Here is a 24174-nt window from a genome sequence, read left to right on the forward strand (position 1 = left end):
ATTGTGAGCTGGTTGAACAGTGGAGAAGCTTACCAAGAGAGGTTAAGTCACCATCCTCAGAGATAGTCCAAACCTGACAGAACCACATCACATTACTGATCGCTCTAAATGGCCTTGCTTTAAACAGATGAGTTTGGACCAGACGATGTCCAGAAGTCCCTTCTAACCTCAATTATTCTGTGATTCTTTGACTTCCCTAAAACAAACTCAATAATTCCTGTTGTACCTGTCCCATTCTTCCTGCTTGTTCTCTTTAGGCTTCCATTTTGTGGCAGATTCCTCCTGTAAAGAGACATCTATCAAGTTGGCTGTGTAGATTTTTTTTTTTTTTTTCAAACAGATGTTCCCTTTCAGTGCCCAGTTATTGATTACTGCTTAAGTTTTACTAGTTACTAGCCAGCATGCACCTTCTTCAGGGTCAGTAATCTTCATCTTGAGTGTCATCTACTCTAATTTTGACAGCTTTTCCCAAGTCCTATATTAAAACAGTAGGTATGTTTTCCTCACTCTTAAAAACTACTTCCATTTACCTTATTGCTGCTCTCTATGATAAAGAACAAAGGAATACAGTTGGAGTCAATCTTCTACAAAATGTCCAAGACTGTACATACCAAAGTGTTAGCTAGCTTCAATTAATGACAATCGGGTAACATAAAACTAAAAACATGCAAAAATCAAGGCTAAGTTCAACTGTCCCAACAGAAATAATGCTATTGTACACTTCATATGCACACTGCTTTCTTGGCTTATGTTAATTTTCTTTTGCTCTGATAAAAAAACCTCATAAAACATTCACATATCGCTGCCTTGGAACCTGTGGTATCCCTTAACCTCAGATGGAGAAGTCATTGGATATCATGGTTGATACTATTTCTTTAAAAAGATATTTTACTTCGCTATTAGCAGGTATCCAACTGTTCATATCTTTAAGAATTTCCTTCATTTTAACTTGTATGGTTGCTCTGTATCTCTCCCACACATCTATAATGCCTCTGTCCCAATCTCTGCAGTACTTTCAATCAAACTAATTACTGTATTTTACATTAAAAATATCCCATGTGTGACAAATTTGGGCTGGAGTGTCACTTAAAGGATGCTGATCCTCTAACAGTTTCTAAAAGTTTCTCCTAGGTATCTATATAAAATAATCCAAACTTCAGTGAGGAAGAATGGCAATGGAGTTTCACTTACGATACTAAAACCAAACAAAAATAACGCTGCCAAAATCCCAATGATATATACAGGTAACTGGATCGTGGAGGCATAATATAGCTACATATGAAGCTGATAAATTGACATCAATGTGCTGTTCTACCATTTTAGCCTTATGGTTTTAACATATCTGCTAACTTTCCCTAATTTCACAGTTCCCGGTGAATACATTTAGCCCCACTATCTCATTATTACAGAAATATCCATGCATCATCACAGTTCAGATTACAGTTTTATGTTATTTTCCAATTAATAAAAAGGTGGAAATTATTAACCTTCATGAGCAAATTTCAGAAACTGCAGAACTTAATTTGGTGCTCATGGGAAGAGAGATAGGAGACTGATATTAGTTGATATGTTGGAGAACCACTTGAGCTTTAACTAACTGGTTATTTTATGATTTGGTATCAGAAGAAAACTAATGCTTTTGTGTTACAGCTATTTCTAAACGTGTTTCAAAAGCATTACTTTTGAAGTGTCAGTAAGAAACAATCTCTATATTATAAACTCTCACAGTAAAACAAAATACAAAGCCACCACCTTCTGTTTCACCATCCACCTTGCAGCTTTTAAACAAGTAACTTTAGAAGCAGTTATATATATTCAGTTATGAACCGAGGACAGCATCTACAGAGGATTTTGTAATCTCCGGCCATTAGTTTTTCTTCTTGTTTACAGCTCGCTGCTTGCTTCAGCATATTTCCCCATTCCATTCTCAGTGCTACACTTCATTATCAATGGTTCACACACACCCTTATTCAAACTACGTAAAGTTTTTAACTCTGGGAGAATGAAAAAAAAAAAAAAAACCCAACCAACCAACCAGAAAGCTTGACCATTTAAGTACTCTGTATTCATTACTAAGAATGACAACTTCACCCACGATTACAGTTGTTTTAAAGAATGTTTTTAAAAGTAGTCTTTTGAAAGGCTGTTGTTTACTAGCAGTCTATAAACCCAGAACCAAAACCAGATTCTGCCACCTGGAAGACTCAAATCTAGCAGAAGAAGGTTCAGACGTGTACAAAGATCCCTCCCTCTGGGGGTATAACGAAAAAGAGAGCCCCACATACACCTCCATTTCTTTGTTTCCAAGAACACAGACGAGGGCCATGGAGCTATCAGTAGAAAGGTGCAGGCAAATTATATCACCTGACAAAAAATCTCTTGCTAAACACACTGCAACTGTCCGTACCTGAACAATAAACCAAATGAAAACAGACTGCACAGATCTGCAATTCAACCCGGCAAGGCTCATCAAAGAAATGATGAATCATTCTCTAGTACCAGTGACAACCACAAATCTGAAATTTGCTGATTATTTGAAATCTCTTGAAAAAGAGAGTTCTTTGTCACTTGCTGCTTGTACTTGCTTTAGAAAATTAGATGGTATAAGACAGTTCTCTTGATTAACTTTGACTCAGCTGTAAGAACAAGATCTACTGTAGCCAATGTATTGAAATTCTTACAGTTAGCTAGTTACCAAGGTATGAATATACATACATTGCCCCACAAGAAAAATAATCTGCTTCTCTGAATACTTTTAGTATTACAAACAATCAAAAAAACCTAGAACTGGAAATCTAGTATTTGCAACAAAATGAAGTAATATTCCTGCATGCTAAATTTAATGCCAGACAGAAAAAAAAGGTTGTATCTTTCCAACCTAAATTATGCATTACTGAAGTAAAGCACACAAATACAAAAGATGTAATGGAAACAAGAATTTTGGGGGTGGGGGGGGTGGGGGGGATGGGGTAGGGAAGGGGATGGGGAAGAGATTATTTAAGTAAACACTGAGGTATCTGAAAGTCTACTATGGGTCACTGTTTTTTTAAAGCTGCAAACTGCTGCAAGTAAAATCTTGAGTTCCAGAGGAATCACCTTCATGTTTTCTAACTGCAAACGTAGTCCATCACCTACCTCCTACGAATCTTTTGCGAGTAACCAGATGGCAACACGAAAGCATAGCCCAGACTGGACAACACAACCATCCCAACCCTGCGAAATGCAACCGCCTGCTGCATTCCAGCTCACACCTCTCTGAAAAATAAAACAGAAACTATAGGAAAAAGATGACTTAAAACTGCACCATTATCTCAATATTCTCAGCACTTGCAATTAACTTGGTTTTTGTGGTACTGCCCCCTAAAACCTTTTTGCCCTTTATCAGAAGATAAAGTAGACTTCTTTTCTGCAATGTTGGGTTACCCAAGACTTCTGTAGTAATAAATAAAATCCTTGAATGAAAGTTTCAGTTTTTACATCCTAGATCTTCTATATGAAGAACTGACAATTGTACAACATTAATTGCATCTTTCAATTTCAAGGGAATCACCATACTGCAGGGATACAACTTAAAGCCCACGGGTCTGTGAAGAAGCTTAGAACTGTCTCCTACACTAAAACTTGACAGTGAGCTGAAGGTAACCGTACAGTAAGAGTGACAGCAATACAGCTGCTGCAGCTATCAGGGGAGCACAGATAGTGAGTTCTACTCTGGCAGCTCGAGATTGCTGAAGGAGTTGTCCCACCTTCCCTCTTATGCTCCTCCCAGTCACACAGTCCTTCCCTATCTTTGTGCCAATTCTAGTGCAAAATTGACACTCACCGACCTATTTAAATTCAGTAAAACTTCAGGAAAAAAGAAAAGCCTAGGGCCCCTGATAACTGCAAAACTTTTTTTTTTATAAAATAGGCATACTTTGCATGCCCTGGCAAAGAATTCTGTACAAAGAGTGTAACTCAGCGTGAACACACTTATTACACCACATACACATCCCCTTCATGGCTTACCTGTCCATGCATTATGTGGCAAACCAAAAAGGTAGTCACATACTGGAGTAAAAGTATAGGCCCACAGGGTTATAATGCCATATAACGATTGTTTTAATCAGCAAAGCATTCTTCCAGATACAATCCCCGAGTCTGAATCATGTGAGAAGTCCTGACAATTGTTCTTCTAAATTTTGTTCAGACACTTTTTATTTAGTTTGTAATGCATAAGTACTTTACTGCATTTGATTCTAAGTCACAAATGCAGAAATACAAAAGACAAAGTACAGAGTTTACTATTTTAAAAATAGGAAGCGAAATTCCAAAAAGCAAGGAAATCCCAGCTGCGGCATGGGCTTTCTCTCATAATAAATCCTATCCCTGTCATTACTGTCTACAAAGTCCATCCCATCTCAACTCCCACATCATCCACCCTTAACTGTGAATTTCATTTTGTTGGTATCTTCTACACTCAAACTTACAGTTCACTAGGAAATGCACAGCTTCGAAATAAACACATATCAGTCCGAAAGCATTTTTACCTCTAATCACTGTCAGGACAGTATTATTTTGTTCAGACACTCACATCCCAGATGAAAGCAAGACCTTCCCTAATTGTTATATTTTGCTTTAATAACTCAAATTGTTACTAGTGCCATTGAAGTCTTGCAGTTCTGAGGGCCTGATAAGGGGGGAAAGGAAGGAAAAGGAAAAAAGTAACCATATGCCACACCTCACAGGACTATGTTTAAAGCCATTAAACCATTGAGAACACCTAAATAAACCACCAGCAATGTCAACAGGTTTCCACACGGAGCAAATCCACTTGCCCAAATTAGATTTCAGATCGGGGGTTAAACACACTGATTCAACCAGTGCACAAAAAGAAGCACAATAAGAACACCATTGCCTTGTGATAGCTTATTCATTGACCTGAACTAGATTTGGTTCAGGCAAATGTTTAACAAATGTAGCATTGCTCTGGAAATCGGTCACTCTAATATACAGCACACACCTTGTTTGCAAAAGACAAAAAAAAGATATTCTAATGTCTTACTGGTAAACTCAATTTAACAAGCACAAAATGGAGTATGCCAATTATGTGGGGAAGTACTGCCCATTGATCATAAGTTTTCTCTGTATCTCTAGACGATGAACACTTTTAAATGGAATTAGAAGTGTTACACATGGCCAGTATTTACACTAAATAACACAATGTAAAAAAACCCTGAAAATACAGATGACAGCTATTTAGTTTGGCTAGCTATAGAAACTTTTTTAATGTAGAGTGAGGTGGTCGGTGTTTTCCTAAGCCTTCAGCATTTTCCTCCTCTTTCCTATTATTATTATACACGTTAATCCCCTTCAAACAGCTGGAATAAGAAGCTGCTTTGAAGACTGCATCATTGGTGACAACACATACACTGGAGGAATCGCATACATTTAAGGACAGAAGCAGCCCTGCTATCCTTACACAAAAAAACAAGTCAGTGTCACACTGTTACTCTTTATCTTCTAAGCTCCTGTATTTTCTTTTTTTCTCACTTCCTTTATAGAGCAAAGTGTCCTTCATATGCAGGTTCGCCCCAGGAGGTCTTAACTTGAATAGAGAGGAAAGGGTGTTCAAGTAAAATCTAGTGAAAATATGCAGCTCATCACTTTCACAGAAGTTAGCAAGCCTGGTTAAAGAGTAGACCAAACACATTATCACCTTATGAACATTTTTGTGTATTAATTGCCACATTTTTTTATCTAGTCTCTGAAATTATATATTTACAGCAGTAGAAAATACACACATACATATACACAAAAGGCAAGCCCTTCATAGAGAAATTAAATCAGAGTGATCCAAAGGACAATTAATTCAGGCCCTGACAAGCCAAAGTAAAAAAGCCTTCAAAGTTGAGAAATTCTTATAAAGAATGACCTCACTCCATCTAGCTGCTTTGCAAATAAATCAAGAGAAGACCAGCTCATGGCACTGGCAGAGCAAAAATTAAGATGTCAGAATTCTAAGTACAAATGCAGTATTTGGAGCAACAGGTCTTAATCCCTTCAAATGTTTATGAAACCAGCAGTTAAGAAATAAGAATTCGGATATCTGACCACCCTAACTGTCAAGCAGCAGTACTGATTGTTAATATACGATTAAAAGACAGCTAGCTCTAGGGATAGGAGCAGGCACTTGGGATGGATAATGACCAAAAGGATGTTAAGAATTAACACAGTCCACTCTTGTATGTCTCTGTACATGCGCTTCAACTTGTTCAGCATCTAGTCTTCCTTACGTTTTTTCACTGTACTGGACAAGGCAGAGATAAAAAGGGCAGTAACCACTTAGGAATGACTTGCACAGGCAAAAGTTCCATCACATTCATGTGCAACTGAACCAATCAAAGAACCCATTTTATTTTTAAGTAAATGAACATGCTCCCAGTCACATATTTTATATTCTTGATGGGTATTTCACTGCAAACAGCTAACCATTTGATGAATTAATAAGTGAATCAGAACCAGATTATAGACCTGTCTTTACTATGTCTTTTTCTATTCAAGATTGCTTTAAACCTTAGCTGATCTTTCTTTCCTTAGTTTTAAACTTTAAAAAGATTACCAGGTATCTAGCTAATATTATGAGAGAAAAAGTATGTCTAAAGGCTACCCTTGACAAAAAGCTAGACCTATAAAGAACAGAAAACAGAGAGCATAAAGATTTTACAGAAGCTGATATTTGCACCCTATTCTTGAAAGCTCCAGCTTCTATATCATGACCTACCCAATCCAAAATCTGAGATCTGCACATATCAGGTAAAAGCTAAGTCCCCTATCTTTCACTTCTTCTGGATTAGAAACAGGGTTCCATGCAATAAAACTTTAACAATCCACCTGAAGAGAATAGGCCTTTTCTTGTTCAACAACAATACCATTTGAGTCTAAGCTCTGAACTTCAAAATCAATGATCTAAATGCAAACATGTAAGTAGTTCTGTTCATGACTGAAACAATAGGCCTCTCCTAGCAGCACAGTTTAGAATAGCTCTGGCAGGTGGGTGGAAGGCAGGCATTATCAGTTTCTAAATGGGAGGACTGTAATAAAACATTAAAAAAAACCCCAGCATATTAACAGACTGCCAAGTTTTAAAAATGATTTGAATAACCAGCATAACAAGATCTAGTATCGCATTTCCTTGGAGGAGGAAAAAAAAAATAAATCTGTCCTTGATGTTTTACCAGAAGTTTGTTCTATGCCCCAGTATAGTAAAAGTAGAAATTCCAGGCATAACTTAAGAGCTGGTCATGTGAAAGAGGGCCTTGGTTTCTTTAAAATGCTCTTTCCCAGTTTGTTACAATACTTTCATTTCTACTAAGTGTAATTTGCACTTCTTATATAGAAAAAGATCAATCCTTCAACTGCAGCAACTCTGAACTACAGCAAGTAAAACCTGAATGCCAGTCACTTACAGAAACTGCCCAAGTCCTTATTGCTTTATGCTTCAGATGAGAGGAATGAAGAAGAAAAACTACTTTTCCCTCTCCAAAATGTGGACACAGAATTAACTCAGGTAATAGTCAAACCAAGACCAAGAAGGATTGTCTAAAACCTTTAAAAATACTCATATTTATGAGACAGTAAAAAGTAAATATCTAGAAAAACAGAATACTCCCAAGCTAGACTATAATCATGGCTTGTCTACTTCCTCTTCTCAGGCAAGCACACACTTCAAAGTGCTTCTATAGTTGGGCAAAGTACAGTTACAGTAAGTAACTGAAGCAAACACTCTCCTCTAGGTTATGCACACGTATTCACTTTCCTTAGGTGTAAGGGCACAAAGCAGTTCCTTCAATTACATATCAGTATAGCAGACTGACAAAAATTAGAACATTACATGAACGTAACTGGATAGCCAAACATAAAGGCTTAAAAATAAACAGCATCAGTGATAGCACTCCCAGAAGCTTCACCATTACCATTTGCAAGGGGTTTTTCTTCTGCTCTAACCCTACAGACTCTTTTTCTTGCTTTTAAGCAGAAATCAAATTGGTTTTGCTGTAACATGAAAAGCACTTCACCATGGTTGAATACATTTACCACTTTGTCTGAACAGCTTAAATTTACAAAGATGTTTGTTTAGATGCTATCATTGACAGATACTAACTAATAGTGCTGTTGAGAAGCAACTTAACTATTGCACGTGCTGTAAAATAGAAGAAAATTAATCTCATAAAACATATTTTTCAAGCAGTTCTAAGGCAAGCTTTCTTAGAAACAGTGATTAATTTAAACTCTACAAGAGAAACACTAAGCTACTTTACTACCTGTCTTTCTATTAGCTTATTTTGCAGTTAACTTCCCCAAACCATTTTGAAACTTAGAAACAAAATAAACAAGACAACTTCATCTTTCAGGTCTGTTTCACCACAGAAGAAACAGAACTTGAAGAAGGGAGAGAAAATTGAGGGAAGAAAAGGAGGTGATGCTGCTTAACTAATAAATTCATATAAATAACCTTCTCTCAATCTCTCTTAAGCCCCAAAATAACTGTTTAATCTGTAAGAAGCTTTTAAAGTTAGCACTCAGGAGTCTCAGTTATTTTCCACTGCAACATCACCTTTCGCATGCACTGTATCAGTTCTTTGTTTTAAAGACAAGAAAATTCACTTTGGACCAGAATGCTACGTATTATTTCAATAATCACTTGGAGGTGAATGCATTCAGTGTGGTGATTAAAACTGTCAGTCAAGCCACAACTAAGAATGCACACTAGACCAAGTTCAGATTTAAATGGCTGTAGCAACAAGCAATGCAACTATAATTAAATTAGAACTGCTTTGGACTTCTGCTGCAAGAAGAGAGAAAAGAATTTAAATTTTTCAAACAAGACTTTTTTAAGCATTAAAATCCTCAGAACTGAAGACAGCTTGCAGTTCACATTTCATTCTTAAATATCTACACCTTTTTTCTTTAGGTAAATACAAGCAAGCGATAGCTGGATCTACTGTCATTCTCTCAACACAGGCTGTCTTCTCACAAACATCAGAGCTGATTTCTCTCCTTTTCTCTTTGAAAAGGATGAGTGGCAGGGTAGCAGAGACCAGACAAAACAATGAGAAACTCAATAAAATAAGCAATAATATATCGGGAAAAGATGGTCTAAAGTACCCTGGTTTCTGATTTCTTCAATTCTAACTAAGCTATAAAGATAAGCTTTGCTGGGGATATTTTGTGAAGCTTCAAGGGTAAAGGATGCCACACAAATGACAACAGATACCCCAAATGCTACACCCACCTTTCTCTCTGTATCACATGCAGATCTGAAGTTCTTTTGTCAATTTAACATTACAAATTACAGCTATTAAAACAAGCTGCATTCTTGGACATCAGAGCCAAATAGAGACAGGCATCCCCAAACACCCTCTTCTGCTTTTATCTGAATGCTACTGCCACACAAGGTCAAAGACACCCTATTTGGAAGCGGCAGAGTTAACAGCCAGAACTTGTCCGTGTTTCCAAAATAAAGCGGTGGCAGCAGCGTTGCCATTCTGCTGTGTTTACAAGAGCGAAGGCAGTTCAGTATAAACCTCCAGCTTAGAGTCACGCTGTATCGCCGGGAAACATTACTCCGAGGCACGGCTGTACCCTGACAAGACAAAGGCAGCGAAGCCCCGTAAAGCGGCAGCGGGAAGGAGACCCCGGGGCAGTGGGGACGCGCTCCTCGGAGCGGGGTAAATACAGAGGCTGGAAGGCGAAATGCAAAGGCTGTGCTACGGTACGGAGCGGCTGCCGGAAAGCCAAGCCTCTGACGGGAGCGAATCCCCAAGGCCGTCGGAGGGCGAAGATCCCAGCGGCAAAGAGCCTGGAAAGGATGGCAGTGTCCGGCCGGGGAGGGGAAGCAAACACCGCTGGGGACAGCCGGAGCAAGGGACGCAAGAGCCGGGGGAAACGGGCACCCCGGCCCGGTGCCCCCACCAGCCGGAGGGGAGAAAGGGCTCCGGCAGCGCAGGCCGGCAGCGCCGAGAAGGAGCGGCGGCGTCAGGCAGCCCCGGCAGGGAAGCGCCGGGGTCCCGGGACCGCCGCCCCATGCCCCGGGGAAGGAACGATGCCGCCGTCCCAGCCCGGCCCCCGGCCCAGGAGCTGCCCCCGCCGGGGCCCGGGCGGGCAGCGCGGCGGCGCAGGAGGGGGCGTGTTCCCTCAGCGAGGCCCTCCCGGGGGCGAGAAGCCCCCTCACGAAGCCGGGCCTACGCCCGCCGGGGTCCCCCGCGCCCCCCTGCCTTCGCCGCCGCGCCGCGGCCGCCCGGAGCCGAGGAGAACGGCGGGGCCGCCCGTGCTGTGCCGCGCCGCTCCCCGCAGGGTTCCGTCCCCACCGCTACCGCCGCCTCCGCCTTCTCCTTCCCGCCTCGCCACACAGCGCCGACCCCCGCTCCCCTCACCGGGCACGGCGGCGTAGCAGCTCCTCCGTCCCTCGGCCAAGATGGCAGCCGGTCCGAGCCCAACCTGAGGCAGCGACTTTACAAAGTCGGGCGGGATCTGCGCAGGCGCCGAGTCCCTCGGCGGCCGCCGCCGCTCGCTGACTACAAGTCCCGGCGTGCTCCGCGCCGGGCGCTAGGCGCGCATGCGCTGCTGGCGGCTTGAGGGGCCGCCCGGTGTTAGGGAGGCCTCGGCGGCGGGGTCGTATTGTACGGTCCGGCCGGGGCTGCGGTGTGTGCGGCCGGGCTTGGGCGTGAAGCGCGCCGGGACGGTTCGCGATAAGCACTCGGTTCACCCGGCCGCAGGTGGGGTTGGCCCGTGCGCTGGTGAGGCCGCCCAAGGCAGCAGGGAGGCGGTCGGGCCTGGTCAGCCCCTCACCTCCCGCAGCAACCTTCTGGGGCAGGTGCCTGAAGGGAATTGTGTGTATACACACACACACACACACAGAGTATACATATATATGTATACACACACTACAGTAAAAATCATCGAGCTTCAAAGCAGCCGTGCAGGCTAGGCTAACGATCTGAAGTTACAAGAATACCATAACGAACCTCCAGACATCCATGGCACTGGATTATCACAGTGATGCTAATAACTGGAAATTTCTGATAGCACAAAGGGACGTACTGGGTGATCCAAGTTTCTACCAGTCAAGCAAGTGGGACATCACTGGTAGCAGCGCAGGCTTTGTGACAGGCAGTTAAGGTTTTGTGGTGTTAATGCAGATACCTAATGCATTGATACATTCCTTAACCTTTACATAAACCCTTTCATGTTTCAAGTGTGTTTTTTCTCAACCAGGATGCATTATTGCATAAGTGAATACATAGAAATTACAATACACCTCCTCTTTTGACAGTGAGGAATGAGCGAGCTCAGTTTCCATGCACTGAAATCAGCAACAAGACTCCTTAATTTTCAAAGAGTAGGAGAATATCCTCACTATTTTTTTCAGGAAAATTACATACTTTAAAAATGCAAATTTTAGCATTTTCTTACAACTGGTAGGGTTGTGAAAATCCATCTCATCTTCCCTACTTCACACCTAAACTCCAATAAGAAAGCTCCCATGGCTACAACTGAGTGAGCGTTTCTGTTGATGAGCAAGAAAACAACTCGGCTTGTTTCCCGCTAACGGAATAGCAGACAATGCCAGTTGGCCATCTGCAGTCATGATTGACCAAGGTATGTATGGACATAACTTCAAGCACAGGAATCACTTCAATTCCAGCACAGAACAAGAAATGCTGCTCAGTCTGAGCTTGTGAGCACTGAAGGCAGAAGTGTGTGGCTTTGTCTGAAAGCTGTACGCCCCGGGGAAGCAAGTTTGAACCCAAGGTTACAGCCCGATATAAGAACCAAACAAACTGAACAGCTGGAATAATTTCTGGAGGGTTTGGGGTTTTTTTTGCTCTAAAGCTTTTCTGTGCACCTTTAAGTCTTTATGTTCCTTTACAGATATTTGACGACATATACATATATTTACAGTTCCATATTTAAATGGTCTATTCAAATTAATAATAACAATAAAAAAAGAGTTCTGCAAGGCTTACTTGACAGAAATTTCTCTCTCATGCATCGCCTACAATAAACAGTCACCTCTCATCCATCCATGCGGTACAGACTCCTGTCCTGGCAGGACAGTAAGGCTCAGGTGGACTTCAGCTGGAGTTCCACATCTGCATGGCCGGATTTCCTTTACAGCATATTTGTTCTGTCTCCCAGCTCATACATAACATTAGGCTTGTTTTTGCAGATTGTCTCGTGGTTTGATTCCTAAAACTGTAGGAATGTTGCAGCTAGGTGTAGTATGACGGTTTACCCCAGCTGTCTGAATTAATTTTAACTTTAGTAGAAGTTTAGTGTTTGCAGGAAGAAGCTGAATGCTACCGCAAGTACACGTAAGTGTGACTCCTATTGAATTGGACAGATGTGCATATATCCCTCGGGCAGTGTAGCCATTTGAAGTCTCTGTTTTTATCTTACTGTTTTTTAGGTTTCCAGGGAAAAACTTGCTAAAGCAGATGTGAATTAATAACATTCAGTGTGTCTTTTCAAGGACACCACATAAGTTGTGCTCTGTGTTATCATTTTTTTTCCTCCTTTTGTTAACTGGCATTTCAGAAAAGTGATTGTTGTTCAACCCCAGCAACCCTAATCTCTTTATTTTTCAGCTTCTGATGCCTCAAGTCAAGTTCCACTGGCACTATCTGCTCTGTAAAATTCATGAGAAAAAAGAATGCATTCCAGGTGCACAGACTACTGATTAGTTTATGCTTGCCAGGACAAGATGAACGTAGAGCAATCTTCACATCCATGCTCTTTCAGAGATAATTTTTCCTGTTAAAAATCACGGCCTACCAGTGAACTGGAACAACAAATAATGAATTAACACCAGAACAACAAGGCAGACACAGATGAATACAACTGAGTGGCAGAAGAGCCAGGTATCCAAGATGTTACCTTTCTTTTGTTTGCCTGTGTGGGGAAAGGAGCAGACTATTTGATTATTTTCTTTTTCCCTATACTTTCTGTAACTAGAAGACAGGCAGGATGGAATTTTCTTGCTATTCCCTGACATAACTTTCTTTTGACTAGTTAGAACCCCAACAGATGAAGAAAGTTTGCTGCAATTGTGCAAGATGATCTTGTACAAAGGCTTTTTAGGAAAACTGTGTATGCTTTATAGCTTTTCAGATTTCCTATGTTTGCTATGGTCAAGCAGTGCTTCTGAGTGTTAATTTCTGAGAGGTAATATTAAATATTATTCGTAATATTAAATATTTTTCATAATATTTTTTTCCATTCTTTCTCAGTCCAATCCAGATTTCAAGGTCACTGATACAGAGATTGTTTCTTGTGACAAAATATGCATAGCATTTATTCTCAGTTAGGCTATAAGTAGAGAATATTCAAATCACTAATGCAGTCTTAACCGTGGTGTTACAGCCGGAACTCGCACACTAAGTTAGGGCTGTTGGTGCTGGGAGTTGACTGGGAAACCACAGAGGCTAAGGGTCTGTGTGGCAGAGTTGTGTAAATCGCTTCCATGTTTGAATCTTTCATGTGGTAATGAAAAAAAATCCTGCAGGATCATGAAAATACTGTGATTTTATTAGATTTTTGAGCAGGAGTATGAGAATGGGGATTGCTCTCTGATACCTCAAAGCCCTAGGCTCCCTCAGCTAGAGGGCTGGGACTAGAATGCGTAACAGAAGCACCAAACACCCTTATTATTCTGATATCCCTGGAGTTTGGGATCCCCTCTCCTCAAATAGACCCTGCCTTCATTCACTCCCTTTTCCCACTCTCAACCGACAGATCCCCATTGACCTCACATATAACCAACCTATTCTTTCCAAGATCACACAATTTACTAAAGATTGCACAGCAAGTTGCTGTCAGAGTTGGAAACAGAACTGGGCTTCTTAGCTCCTTGGCAAGTGTTTAATGATTCATTATTTTTTTAAAATTTATTTTAGTGAAGCACACAAAAGTCCAGAGAGAATCACATAAATACAAAATAATTTAGGTAGGAAGGAACCTCTGGAGGCCTCTAGGACCACCCCATGCTTGAACCAGGACCAACTTAGATAAGGTTGAACAGGGCCTTGTCCAGTCAAGAGATAAGTATCTTCAAGGATGGAGATCCACAGCCTTTTCATGCCCTGGTCAAGTGTTTGATGACCTACATAGTGAATATTTTTTCCTTATATCAAATTGGAATTTCACTTGTAGGAACTTTTGCTTGTCCCTCATCCTGTCCCTGTCCACCTCTGCGAAGAGTATGGCTCCATCTTCTTTACAACCTCCCATTGGGCAGTTGTAGACAGCAGTAAGATACCCCTTTGCCTTCTCTTCTCCAGGCTGAACAGAATCAGCTCTCTCAGGATCTCCTCATCTGTCCTGTGCTCCATCCCTGATCACCTTGGTGGTCTCCCCTGGACTCTGGTACATCAGTGCCTGTCTTATACCAGGGAGCTCGAACTGGACCTGGCACTAGCAGATGGGTTCTCACCACTGCGAGTAAAGGGCAAGGTTCCCTTATGTCACCCTGCTGGCTGCACTCTTGATGACACAGCCCTGGATGCCGCTGCCCTTCTTTGTCACAGGGCCTCTCAGGGGACTGCTACTCAACTTGTTTACCAGGACTCCAACACCTCTTCCACCAAATTGCTCTCTGGGCAGTCGACCCCATATTCTGCTGCATTGAGGTTACTCCCTGCCAGACACAGAACTATCTTCGACCACCCGCATTTGTCTTTGTTGAGTTTCCTGAGGTTTTGTCCACCTTCATCTAGGACCTCAGTCTGCTAATACTATATAGAGGTTGACAACATAAAGCTGGTCCTGGTACTTAAGAGACCACAGTGACCGTCTCTCCATGGAAGCAATTTTGATAGTGTAAATTCTTACCCACTTTGGCCTAGACACAGCCCCAAGCAAGTATCACACAATGACTGTTGAATAGTCATCAGATGTCATCAGCATCCGTTAGCTGCTCAGTTATTTTAAATCTTTAACAGTGGGTTAACACTTCAATCTGACTTAACGCTTTGTAAAGTTGGTGATTTATAAATGCTGGAATATTTTGGTTTTGCATCATTTTTTTATTACTGGATTTCAAAGCACTATCAGGAACTATACAGTAAGTCTTATTTATAAGTCTTCTAGAGCTTTTTGTTTACCAGGTAATTATTGCAGCAAGTGCTTTATATTTTAAAATCAGGCTTATCTTGAAATTGTCATCCCTAAAAAGAGAATTTTTGTTGTGCTGCCTCATTATCGGAGTCTGAATTCACTTCATTCACACGAAAGTGAATTCTTTCACTTATGAAGATAACAGCGTGGTGTCAGAGTGTATCTATTTCTGTTTGACTTTAAAATCAGAATTGATTAATTTGACTTGGGTTTTAGAGAAGTATCAGTAGGAAAAGATAAATTACTTCCTGTTATCTGGAGAAGGCATGAATAAAACCCTCAGGTTGGTGAGAAACTATTATTATTTCCAAGTAACCTAATTAAAGGGTAAGACAAAGACATGTGGCTATTTAATTAAGTATTTTATTACTCAATTGGTCTACAGTGCATAATTAGAGAACTGAGAGGGAGTGATTAGGTGTCTCGAGAACGGAAATGACACAACCAAGATATGTAAATGTTTTAAAGGAATGACAAGATACTGGGAAAATTGTTCCTCTCTTCCCCACGCAAAAGGCTGAACGTTATTTTTCCCTAGGACTGAAGAACACAATACTGTAAATCTGCTGGGGAGTTTTCAGAAGAAGACGTGACATGCTGGTGCTGTGATATATGGAACCCACAACGCACTTTTTAACTGGTGGCTCTGTCCCGTTCTTGTCTACACAGAGACCTTGCAAGCAGCCTTCAGGTCAGCAGGGCCGGTGGGGTGACAGCATGGCAGACGTGCAGAGTACCCACAGGCTCCACTCAGATCCCTGTTACGGCTTTGCTCTCTGGACGCTGCATCGAGGACTCTTAAAGGACGGGAAGACACGCATTTGCTTGAGAAGAGTTTTTGAAAGGGAGATGCTAGTAGAGAGGGTGCCTTTGTCTTGTTTAGACCCAGGTTTGTTCCATTCCACCCTGACAACCTCCCTCATTTATACAGTTGTAAATTATCTACATCAGAAAGGCTGACTTATCCCCTGAGTGGTTTACCTCCTTGCAAATTGCTCTGGTATAAATCAGCTTGCATTTCAGAGCAGAACAGATGCTGATAAAAAGTAATGTAATGTCAAAACTAATACAAAGGGAAAAGGTACGATTTAAATACCTGATGCCAAAGCCAATTAAAGCTAACAAACTGCTTTCCGTTGTGAATTCTTTAAAAGCCTTTGTCCACTTCAGGGGCCTGTACCTTCTTTACTTTATGTAGTCCCTTATACCAGGACACCCCAGAGCCCTCCACTAAAAAGAACAAAACCACCCAAGCTATCAGTCCTGTTGAGTAAGAGGTCAAGTTGTGCGTTTCACTAAGTCCGTCTGTCCCTCGGAGCTGCAGCATTATACTTCTGAAGAAGGACTCTGAACCAAACCTCCTGCCTTGGACTGCAAGGAAGCTAACGGGGCCAGGATTTGAATAGCCTGTGCTGAATAGTAATCTTGCCCGTTCCCTCTATTTCATCCAGCCTTTCTTATGCTCAGTGTGCACTAAGTAACTGGGCAGCTGAATTGCAAACTTAAGGTGAGTAACAGCAAGGGGCAGGGAGGTTGCTGTACCAGTCCTATCGCATGCCATTAACATACCAGCTGCAGTGCTCATAATTTTCCAGACTGGATTAAGGGAGAATTTACTTGGTTAAACTTGCTCTACAAGGCTCAGGGCTTGGTCCTCAGTTCATGTTATGTTCGTGTTTGCTACAGCTGCAAGAGGGAGGAGAAGATGATGCTGTATTGACTTACCACCAACCCAGAGCCTCAGGCCCTCAGGGACTGAACCAGCCTCTTGTGTAACAGGTTGGCCCCAGGGCTCCTCTAAGGAACAAAACCTGGTGTTTTTTCTCTTGTTGGGGCTAAAAAGAAAATTAGAGGCGAGAGGTAAAATTAGTCTATGCTTCCCTTCACACCAGTACATTTATTATCTTCTAGCTTTTGCTTCAGTTCATGCTTGCACTAGGTGTACAGACGGAATGTGCACAAGTAAATAATTTCTAGTGTTCTTGCAACAGAAACATAGCCTCCTTGTAACCCTTGGCCCAACCATACTCCTCCCAAAAAGCACCAGCTTGATCGTAACAAATGTGGGTAGTCCTCGTTTGCAGGGAAGCCAAAAGGAAGGCGCTCTCTGCCCTCTGTTGGGCAGTTAATGATGGAAAGTGGTTGGTACCATGAACACAACATCAGGACCTGGTGAAGCGTAGAAGTCTTTACTGAGGAGAGGGGAGGAGAAAGGCAGCTGCGGTGAATCTGGAATGTGTTGAATTTAACGTCAATGGGGCAAAGGGTATTATCATTGCAACGCCAGTGCTTGCTACAGTAATATAAGTGTTGCTGTGGATTGAGATAGCATTAGCCGAACTAGATCCCCAGTGGTGTTATTCTGTACTGCTGCACAAGTTGACAGTGAGTGAGAAATCACGTTGTGAAGGACTTTGTGCAAATGCGCGAGGCAATACATGTCTCAGAGGTTACACTTGAGGCAGGTAGGGAGAGTTGACTTGCGGCATGAGCTGTAACACGTTTGTGAGTACTGTAAGTGTATGTCTGCACTACCCGTAACAGCAGTATTAAAAGCCAATTTAAGGCATGAACAACAAGGGCTCTAGTCCACATGGGACCCCTGCTAAGCTAAATTAGCAGTGTGAGTCATCCAGAGTGCATATAAAAAGGCTGCTGCAACCCTCAGCTGCCAGCTGGAGCTCTCACAAGCGGTAAGGCTACAGAGCAAAGCACTTAGAAGACGCCAGTGATGGCATCACTGGTACAACCTTCGTTAGGCACCTTGTGACATTTACCATGATAGGATCTAACTGGATCATCAAACACTGCGCCTGCCTCGCTGCACAGAATGGCTTGCGCCAGCTGGAACAGTAGTTGAGCAGCACCTCTTTCATCTGCGTCACTCACCACGGGGATGCAGGGTAAGGCAACATTAGTTTCCTAATTCAGGGTGCTCCTGAATGCCGCTGCCACAATATCATAGTGCTTCACAGGCAGCAATGAATTTATTTTTGCAATGTGTATGTAAGTTTGTGGGAAAGTGAAATCATTGTCTGCAGTTTGTGGGTAAAGGTGAACTGAAGTACAGAATATAAACATCAAATGTTCTCATTGGTTATGGGTACCACTTTGAGACATGCAGGGTTTGTTTTGTTAGTGTTTGGCGTTGTGCTGCATTTTCTAAGGTCAGTGAGGTACTCTGGACTTCAGTCCATGCAGCCTGGCAGAACGTTGGTCAAAGAATAGGAAAGAGCAGAGGATGCTTGTCATGGGCACGTAGAAAATGAATATGCAATTAATGATCACTCACGGAAAGCCTGTCCTAAGGGACTGAGCCAGCACTGCAAGGGGAGGAAGTGCTGTGGTAGGGATAGAACCCAGTTCTCCAGGCTCCCATGGTGCTGCATTAATTGTCAGACCATTCTTGCCACTCTTTGATACCCATCTTCTACCTGCCGTGACAAACGAAGTCCTGTGAACAACAGCCTCCTTTTCTGAGCATTGCTAATTCATGCTCAGCGCAGATACTCCCAGTGCACTGTCAAGCGAGAATCCTGCTGAACAAATCACGGGCATTCTTACAATAAAAAACCCTATCAGATTGCACAAAATCCTTCTTATAATGTATATAATATATAAAATCTCCCAGTCAAGGAACTACCTGGCTTTGTATGGAGTACCTGTGTGAAGTATCACCTGCACCTTAGGCTGATGCTTTCTCCTACTCTTGAAATCTACAGTATTTCCTGCCCACGTCAGTAAACTCAATCTTTTTAAAAATATCATTCTGAAGAAATGCCACATTCTCATTTTTTTTTTAAAAGTGTTTTCTTTCCCTGAATTTCACAGCTTTTCAGTGACTGTGAGATACTTAAATTTACAAGCCAGAACTTCCCTACTTGAACTACTACAGTAAATGAAACAGTCACAGGATGTATATAACATGAATAACATCCTGTTATTGTTTCATGTACTCTGTTAGGTAGTGGTTTTTGTACTCTTCGGTTCTTTTTCCTGTTCCTTCTTCTTCACTACATCCTATTCCCTCCATTTCGTGCTTATCTCATGCCACCTGGTGTCCCAAATCCACCAGTGACAGCAGCAATGAGAGGACCAGGCTGTATATGAGTAGTCAAGGTATGGACTACTTATACATTAAGATGTAGTACAATACAGTGCTGTGAGGTATTAATCTCCTAAATCAGAGAGTCGGGGGAAACCATGCCACTATAGCGTGCGTTAAGCACTCCTTATGCGGTTATAAACAAGCGAGGATATTTTGACAAGCTCTGGACCACCTTCACGCTAGGTGGAGCTGATCTGTCCTCATTTAATAAAAACTGTCAGCTCCTGCCACCCACTCCTTGGCTTAGTCGGAGTTATATGAAATGATGTCTTTGTTCTGGCCTTGCTCGTTCATTTAGGAAGGACATTTCACGCGTAGGGGTTGCTGTGGGTTAGCGCATAAAGAGGTGGACTATGACAAACTGACGATCAGGTTTGCTGGGGAGGCTGCGGGCTGGCACCTAATGTGAGGCGCATTTGGAGCATTTTGTGGCCCTGAGGTCGCACCGCGTGGCGCAGGGCTGTTGGGAAGACCCCCGTTTGCCTGTTGGCAGAGGCGGGCATGCAGAAGCGGGCAGAAACTGTGGTCTGCCAGCGATACACCCTCGGTGTCTCGGACGAGTGGGTGAGGAACGGCCAGAGCCCAAACGCCTGTCCTGCTGCTGCAAAACAGTCCATTCGAGCGGTGACAAAAGGTTGTTGGGGATGTAAACCGATGAAAGACTGACTTAGATGAACCTGTCGCAGGGAAATAGATATGCCGCTCCTTTGGGCACCTTTTGATTTAGAGAACTGCTTGGTACGGTATCAGGAGTGCTGGTGATGTCAAAAGAATATGGCTAAAAAGCTACATAAGCACTTTGTATACAATTGTAATAGAACTTTGATTGAAATTTAGCTGAACTCCTGAAATTAAAACTGAATTGGGCCTCTTGCACTAGATGTAGAAAACCAGTCAAACTTAATTGTGTCCTTGCACATCCACCTGGACGAGATATAGAAACAATTAACCGAAATGTAGATCAAAGAAATTGAATTGCTGAAGGATTACTGTATCGAGAGCTCATCGCAAGGGAACAAGGCCACCGAGGGAGTACACTCCCAGTCTCTGATCTGAGTGTAGACATGTCGTCTTGGGAATTGAGTCGAGATAAGAGTGTGTCCGAGAGGAGCCTGAGGAGATTATAATACTAAAATGCACACCCTCTGGTAGATAATGAGCATGCTAATTAAGGGGATCTCCCAAAATATTCCAAACATGAACCGGAAGGCACACCTATGCTGAGGGGTGCTGAAGGAACTGTCCCTCACCAATGAGCTGTATCTTATCACTGTAAATCTGGGACCGTCAGCAACGTGTGCTGTGCTGGCTGGTGTTAACCGCCCGGCACCCGATTCTGCAAAGCTGCAGCAAAGACCAATATCTCAACTCAGTGAGTCGACCGATTTTTGCACGGTGGGTGAAGAACCCCAATTTAGGGCCAACACCGGTGCGGCTGCAGCACTCCCAAATACCAAACACAAACACTACCCCTGCACCTGTGCTGGCTGCAGGGCCACAGGTTTCCTACTGGGACTTCTGTCCGCGCTGTAGGACCGGTCACTGCGGATCAGCCACTGCTCAGATAACAAATACTGAACCTCATTTACGGGGAGCACTGCGAGTTGGGGCGTCAGGGTGAACTCTGCCCAGAGAATTATTTCAAACTTTGCAAAATAGTTCAGTGAGAATTTATGGGTAAGTATGAGGAAATCTTCACTTCTAAATATTTCACAGATAAAAAGAGGTGTATGACACCCTGGTTGCAGAGTTTGCCCCAGTTTATGACTGAAGCTTATGAAAAACGTGTTTCAGATGTTAGAACAGGAGCAAACGTGACCCGCAGACAAGGCCGGAGCAGGGCTCTGCCTCCTGCGTGTGCGGCGGGCATTGGCTGTGCCCGGGGGCAGCTCCTGCCCGCGCCGTTTCTGCCCTGCACCTGGCAAACCGGCTCTGGGCTGCGCGGAGGAACAGGCCACAGCCAAGTCCAAGGTCCGGGCAGATAGAGCCGCTGGGGCGCTGCGCCTCGGCGCTGCCTGCGTGGCGTCTCCCCAGCGCGCTGCCCTGCCTCGCAGGCCCGCCTGGCTGAGGGGGCACGCTGCCCTCCGCCCCGCTGAGCTCAGGGGGGGCCCACAGGCCTCAGAGTCACCGCTGACAGGAACGAACCCAGGGGATGGTTCGGGGAACCTCCTGGGCGCATGGGCAGGGGTGTGCGGCCTGCCCAGTGCCCACACCGGCTCCACGGACACAGCTGGTGCTAGGGACTGGGGCCTGTCCTGGCGGTGGGTGGCAGGGCTGCTCCAGGCGCCCACGGGTGCCACAGCCTGCCCTGGCACGGTTCGGGGCCCACTGGGGGAGGCCTCTGGCGTCCACTGTGGTCCCGGGAAGGCTTCTGGGGCTCACTCTGGCCCCGGGGAGGCCACTGGGGTCCCGGGGGGGGGAGGGGGGGGCGCGCAGCTTCTGCCAGGCTCCGCGGCCGACCCGGCCCCACGACCCCAGCAGCGGCCAGAGAGAAAGCGGAGGAGGCGGCGGTGGCGGTAGCGCCGCCGGCTGGGCCTCCCTCACGCCGCCAGCGGCCGGGCCCCGGCGCGGCCCCGTCCCGCCCCGTCCCGCCCCACGCAGGCGGCGGCGCCGCCTCTACTTAAAGCGCGTTCGGAGTCGCCGCGGTCTTCTCCTCCGCCGGCCGCTGCCGCCTGCACGCCGCCAGGATGTCGGACAGGCTGCCGTACAAAGTGGGTGAGTGCGAGCCTCGGGCCCAGCCCGCCTTCTGCGGGGCTCTGGCGGCTCCCCTGCCGGCGGGAGGCGAGGGCGGTGCGCCGGGCCGCGGCCGGGCCGGGGGAGCCGCGGCTGGATGCGGCGGCGGAGAGACGGGGGGGGGGGGGGGGGGGGAAGATGGCAGCTGCCTGTTCGCCGTGCCGCCGCGGGGAGCGCGGGCAGGGGGAACCGGAGCCTGATTCCCCCTCTCCCCTTTGCCGTGGGGAAGGGCCGCGTTTGCTGAGACACCCGCGGAGGACGAAGGCGGGCGCCCCTGGGGGGCCGCAGGGGGTCTCTGAGGCCGCCGTGGCTTTCGGCGGGAGCGGGGGGGTTGCGGCCGCCGTGGTGCCGCTCCCCCGGCCCGGAGCCCCGGGCGGGCCCGGCGGCCCTGCAGGGACCCCCCGCTGGGGACAGGCTGTCCCTCCCCGCCTCGAGGTGGCTTCCAGGCTGCCACCTGTGCTACGCGTTTCCCTAAAGATTTTTGGCGGGCGTTTTTGTAGACCTGAAACGCCACGAAAAAAAAACCCCTGATTTTTATAAAGAGTTGCGGGTTCTCTGAAGGCTGAGTTCAAAGAAAAAGCTAGTCTATAAGGCTCAGATTCATAAATAATGTGCCTTGGAGGCTGTGAACCTAAAATACTGCGGGATATGTTTTTAAGCAGCCATAGTAAAAATACTGAGACCTCAAGAGGGGTAAGAATCAAGATCCCCTCCACCTTGATATAGTTGTTTCCATGGCCCTTCCATTGCCTGGGCTTTTTTCAGTCCCCCGTTGGTGTAAAGCCTGCACCCCGTCACCTAAAGCACAGGCAGTAGCTTCAGTGGCCCCTAGGCTTCATTCTGGAGCAAAATGCAATTAGCTTGTCTGTATGAAATGTGGCAGTCTGACTCGGAGGCCCTGCTGCTCCCGGGTGTGTTTAACAGCCGGTGTTCATGAGGTGGGTGAAAGAAAAGTGTCTGACTGTGTTCTTAAGTGAAATGGTAAACATCTGAAGCTTCCTCTGAAAGAGCTAACAACCAAGAGGGACACTTGGTGTTGGCCCATGCTGCAAAGTGGTGCACCTAGGAATTACCTGTTTGACCCTTGTCTTTTTAAGGCTGGAGTTAAATATCCATGGTAATGGCAGTGTTTTCTACCCCAAGTTAGCCTGGCAGAAGTCTCTCTTGTTCAGTTCTTGCTGAACTCTTCTATTGTAGGTCCTTTTTACAAAGGCAGAAACAGACTTGTAACTCAGGTAGTTATGGTGCCTTGAAAATAGTCTTTGTGGATCCAAGGGGGTAGGAACCCTGCAGCTTAGCTCCAAAGAGGGGGGGTTGGGCTGGGCTCAGCTCCTGGTACCCTTGGCAGAGAGCAGTCTGTGTGTGTTCTCAGGTGGGGAAGCTATTGCTGTACAGGCAGCCCCTCTCCCCATGCAAGTCTTAGTACTGTGGAAGTAAATCTCTCCAGGAAGTGTCAGACCGCTGGGCAGTATCTGTAAGGAGGAGTGCTTAAGGTTGGGGTTTACTGAATTAACGGGCTTCAGGATATCTGCACACTAGGTCACAGTTGATTAATATGCTCATACAGGATCACACTTTTTTCAGAAGGTCGGTGAGGTTTGGTTTAAACTGGTTTGAAAGCCTGTGCACCATAGTAAAAAAGCAGGGAGTAACTGCAATAGGGTCCCTTTTCCCCCAGCTCTATCTCCCAGCTGTTGCTGGGTGTTCAGTTCAGCTGTTGCAGCTGATGCCTATCCAGAAGTGTGTGAACAGATACCAAGGTCTCAGCTATTTAAACTCTGACACCTGTCCTCCTTCCCTTGCAGCTGACATCAGCCTTGCGGACTGGGGTCGCAAGGCCATCGAGATTGCGGAAAATGAGATGCCAGGGTTGATGAAGATGCGGGAGATGTATGCTGCATCAAAGCCACTGAAAGGTGCACGCATTGCCGGTTGCCTTCACATGACTGTGCAGACAGCAGTTCTCATAGAGACCCTTATAGCGCTGGGAGCTGAGGTAAAGTGTCTCTGAGTTTCTCCTTCAGTGTGCTCTTAGGTAATGCTCTGCCTGGGGCGCTGCTGCTTACACAACTACCTCAGGGGATCCTGGCAAATGTCTGTACTTTTTCGAGAGACTGTGCTGCAGTCTCTGGGTGAATGGATTATGTCTTCTCTCCTTAAGCCAAAGCTTGTCACCT

General features: G+C 44.7%; 2 protein-coding genes across 2 annotated transcripts in view; one reads left to right on the top strand and one right to left on the bottom strand.

Moving 5' to 3' along the window:
• ITCH (itchy E3 ubiquitin protein ligase) overlaps nt 1–10441 on the bottom strand; it is a 65226-nt gene extending 54785 nt beyond the window's left edge. Inside the window, exon 1 of the mRNA XM_082491150.1 lies at nt 10416–10441. The gene's annotated coding sequence lies outside the window, so the exon portion shown is untranslated. The remainder of the gene's footprint in view (nt 1–10415) is intronic.
• Nucleotides 10442–21951: 11510 nt separating this feature from the next.
• Nucleotides 21952–24174, top strand: part of AHCY (adenosylhomocysteinase) — a gene marked incomplete at its 5' end in the record, with an annotated part of 29894 nt that continues 27671 nt past the window's right edge. The window contains 2 exons of the mRNA XM_082491093.1: nt 21952–21979; nt 23803–23993. Of these exons, the coding sequence (XP_082347219.1) occupies nt 21952–21979; nt 23803–23993 (219 nt within the window). The remainder of the gene's footprint in view (nt 21980–23802; nt 23994–24174) is intronic.

The sequence above is a fragment of the Vanellus vanellus genome, assembly GCF_965231255.1.
Source record: "Vanellus vanellus genome assembly, chromosome: 15".
Lineage (NCBI taxonomy): Eukaryota > Metazoa > Chordata > Aves > Charadriiformes > Charadriidae > Vanellus > Vanellus vanellus.